The sequence below is a fragment of the Perkinsus marinus genome (genome assembly GCF_000006405.1).
Source record: "Perkinsus marinus ATCC 50983 genomic scaffold scf_1104296932296, whole genome shotgun sequence".
Taxonomy (NCBI): Eukaryota; Perkinsozoa; order Perkinsida; family Perkinsidae; genus Perkinsus; species Perkinsus marinus.
The window spans coordinates 5941-9403 of record NW_003215460.1 but is presented as its reverse complement, the minus strand read 5'-3'; the positions used below and the strand labels follow the sequence as shown (position 1 = coordinate 9403).

The 3463-nt window shown below is 49.4% G+C and overlaps 1 protein-coding gene across 1 annotated transcript; it reads left to right on the top strand.

Moving 5' to 3' along the window:
• Positions 1-1493: 1493 nt before the first annotated feature.
• Pmar_PMAR004604 (HRPII, putative) lies at positions 1494-3249 on the top strand (the record flags this gene model as incomplete). Its single annotated transcript, XM_002785608.1, has 3 exons — positions 1494-1635; positions 1687-1769; positions 2059-3249. The coding sequence occupies 3 exons, from the start codon at positions 1494-1496 to the stop codon at positions 3247-3249; spliced, it is 1416 nt and encodes a 471-aa protein (XP_002785654.1).
• Positions 3250-3463: the final 214 nt, after the last annotated feature.

Genomic DNA, 3463 nt, shown 5'->3' with positions numbered 1-3463 from the left:
ACGACTACTGCGATAGTTTCAACAGTCCCTACTGCAACCTCAATGGCTCTGTATATAAAACTCCCGTTCCAAACAACTCCTCGAGCTCTCACGCATGAGATCGAATAGAGCTTTAAATGCGCTCATCAATTACATCTCATTGAGTCGATCTCACGAAGTCAAATCCACTTTTCAAAAAAAAAACGATATCCGATTAGATGGATGTAGTTCACGTGCTTATAACAATATGCTACAATCCCAACAGTAGAATCGAAAAGAATATCCTGAAAATCTTGAAACCAGACTGTATGCAAGAGTGAATACGAGACCTGTTCATAATTACCAAATATCTCGACTACCTAGGTGACGACTGAGGCGCATATGATAGTTGACGGAAGTTTCTTAGAGACAGGTTTCAAGAAGCTCGTAGCCTTCGCCCACGAGCGCTTTAGTGATAGCAAACTTTGTGTCGCGTGAGTAAAACCTGATCGGACTGAGGGAGTGTCCCCTAGCACGCAATTACGAAACGTGCGTCCCCGTACGCAGACGATAGAGACTCAAGTGTCAACTGCATCGCCTAACCAGGCCGAGAGAAGTGAGCTACTAAAAGTGTACAAAAGCCAACGATCATTCCCCAAAATTTCGTCGGAATTTTCATATTTGTAGTTGATTATGTGCATATGTTCCCACAGTGGCTTTGAGTTTGACGGGTGAAACTCTACTGAGTGATCTTGTTAACATCGTAAGTCGAATAAAATGAGTATTAATCTTTAAGAGAAGGTTTACTTATCGAGTTCGAGAAGCTTCGGAACATATTCTGTATTAATAGTGGGCATTCCTTTCAGGTTTCCCATTGATCAAGCAATGTGCATATCAGTTCCTATCAAATCGTGGACAGGAGTGACGACTGAAATACTCCTGTGTTGAATATCATTTCTAAATAACATTATTCTTGCGTGGTCAAATTTCTGGATATGGGAAGGAGGTGGAGTTATGTGAACCAGTGAGCTAAAGCAGCGAATCGAGCAAGGAATGCTTCACTGAAATTGTTCGCTGGAGTAGCGAAGATTTACGTGTGACGTGAAAATTTCCGGCGATAACAGAGTGGCTAGGGCAACACATGAAGTGGAAGAACCACTGAATATTCAGTCCTGAAGAGTGAACGCCCATGGGTGATGATCCTCCTATAACCAGAATGGCATCGGTAGTTGCCAAGCATCGATTGGAGGTTGACTTGCCAGAAATGTCTTCTTGATGGACCGAGGGCGGAGTCCGCACAGGCAAGAGAAAATACGGTAAGATACGATTAGTTTCTCACATGGTATCTTTACTCATCCGCAAAGATGCCGATTGCTCTCGCTCGCCCGTCTCAGATGCGGTACATGCTCATAAGTTGATAAAGTTCACAGTGAACGTTGTCTCGGTTAATGACGGAGCAAACGCTATTCGAGAATAGATATATGTTCCATATTATGAGACTATCTCCGGTGAGCATCTGTGTTTTCACGGTCCCGATGACTCTCCATCTCTCCTTCGTTGGCTGCTTGCTCTTCGCGGTCCCCGGCGCGGCTAAACTAAGACGCCTTCAAGTCTCTACCACTGACGCTCCCACCTACAGTCCTGAAGCTCGACAGCGTTGTGATCTTTACTGTCAAAGTAAGGTTGCTCTTTGGAGACTCACTGCTTTCTGATGTTCCTCGTCTGTAGTTCAGAACGGGTCGCCGAGCTATTGCAAGTATTGGTTATCTCCTCCAGTCTGCCAGGCGGGGGATCAGCCTTGCTCGCCTGACGTATGTGATGGTAGGACCATTGCTGCATTCTAGTGTCCTAAATGTTTCTCTCAGTTCCACCTGAAGCTACTGTACCGCCCTTGTCCACACCACCGTCGACCGACTCGGAAACCTGCGACCGTTATTGTCAAAGTTTGAATGGCCCTGCGAGTTACTGTAAATGGTGGCAGTCACCTGCTGTTTGTCAGTTCGGTGACCAGTTCTGTGGTGATGTAACTACGTGCGATCCGACCGCTCCGACTACATCATCAACGTCCTCGATCACTCCTTCGACGGGCTTCACGACAAGCACTCCGATCGTTCCTACTACAACGCCTGTGGCTCCTACCACAACGCCTGTGGCTCCTACTACAACATCGATCGTTCCTACTACAACGCCTGTGGCTCCTACTACAACGCCTGTGGCTCCTATTACTACACCGATCGTTCCTACTACAACGCCTGTGGCTCCTACTACTACACCGATTGTTCCTACTACAACGCCTGTGGCTCCTACTACCACGCCTGTGGCTCCTACTACCACGCCTTTGGCTCCTACTACCACGCCTTTGGCTCCTACTACAACACCGATCGTTCCTACTACAACGCCTGTGGCTCCTACTACAACACCGATCGTTCCTACTACCACGCCTGTGGCTTCTACTACCACGCCTGTGGCTCCTACTACAACACCGATCGTTCCTACTACAACGCCTGTGGCTCCTACTACAACACCGATCGTTCCTACTACAACGCCTGTGGCTCCTACTACAACACCGATCGTTCCTACTACAACGCCTGTGGCTCCTACTACAACACCGATCGTTCCTACTACAACGCCTGTGGCTCCTACTACAACACCGATCGTTCCTACTACAACGCCTGTGGCTCCTGCTACCACGCCCGTGGCTCCTACTACAACACCGATCGTTCCTACTACCACGCCCGTGGCTCCTACTACAACACCGATCGTTCCTACTACAACGCCTGTGGCTCCTACTACAACACCGATCGTTCCTACTACAACGCCTGTGGCTCCTACTACCACGCCTGTGGCTCCTACTACACCGATTGTTCCTACTACAACGCCTGTGGCTCCTACTACTACACCGATTGTTCCTACTACAACGCCTGTGGCTCCTACTACAACACCGATCGTTCCTACTACAACGCCTGTGGCTCCTACTACCACGCCTGTGGCTCCTTCTACAACACCGATCGTTCCTACTACAACGCCTGTGGCTCCTGCTACCACGCCCGTGGCTCCTACTACAACACCGATCGTTCCTACTACCACGCCTGTGGCTCCTACTACAACACCGATCGTTCCTACTACCACGCCTGTGGCTCCTACTACAATACCGATCGTTCCTACTACCACGCCTGTGGCTCCTACTACAACATCGATCGTTCCTACTACAACGCCTGTGGCTCCTACTACCACGCCTGTGGCTCCTACTACCACGCCTGTGGCTCCTACTACTACACCGATTGTTCCTAATACAACGCCTGTGGCTCGTACTACAACGCCTGTGGCTCGTACTACAACGCCTGTGGCTCCTACTACCACGCCTATGGCTCCTACTACAACACCGATCGTTCCTACTACTACGCCTGTGGCTCCTACTACTACACCGATTGTTCCTACTACAACGCCTGTGGCTCGTACTACAACGCCTGTGGCTCCTACTACCACGCCTGTGGCTCCTACTACC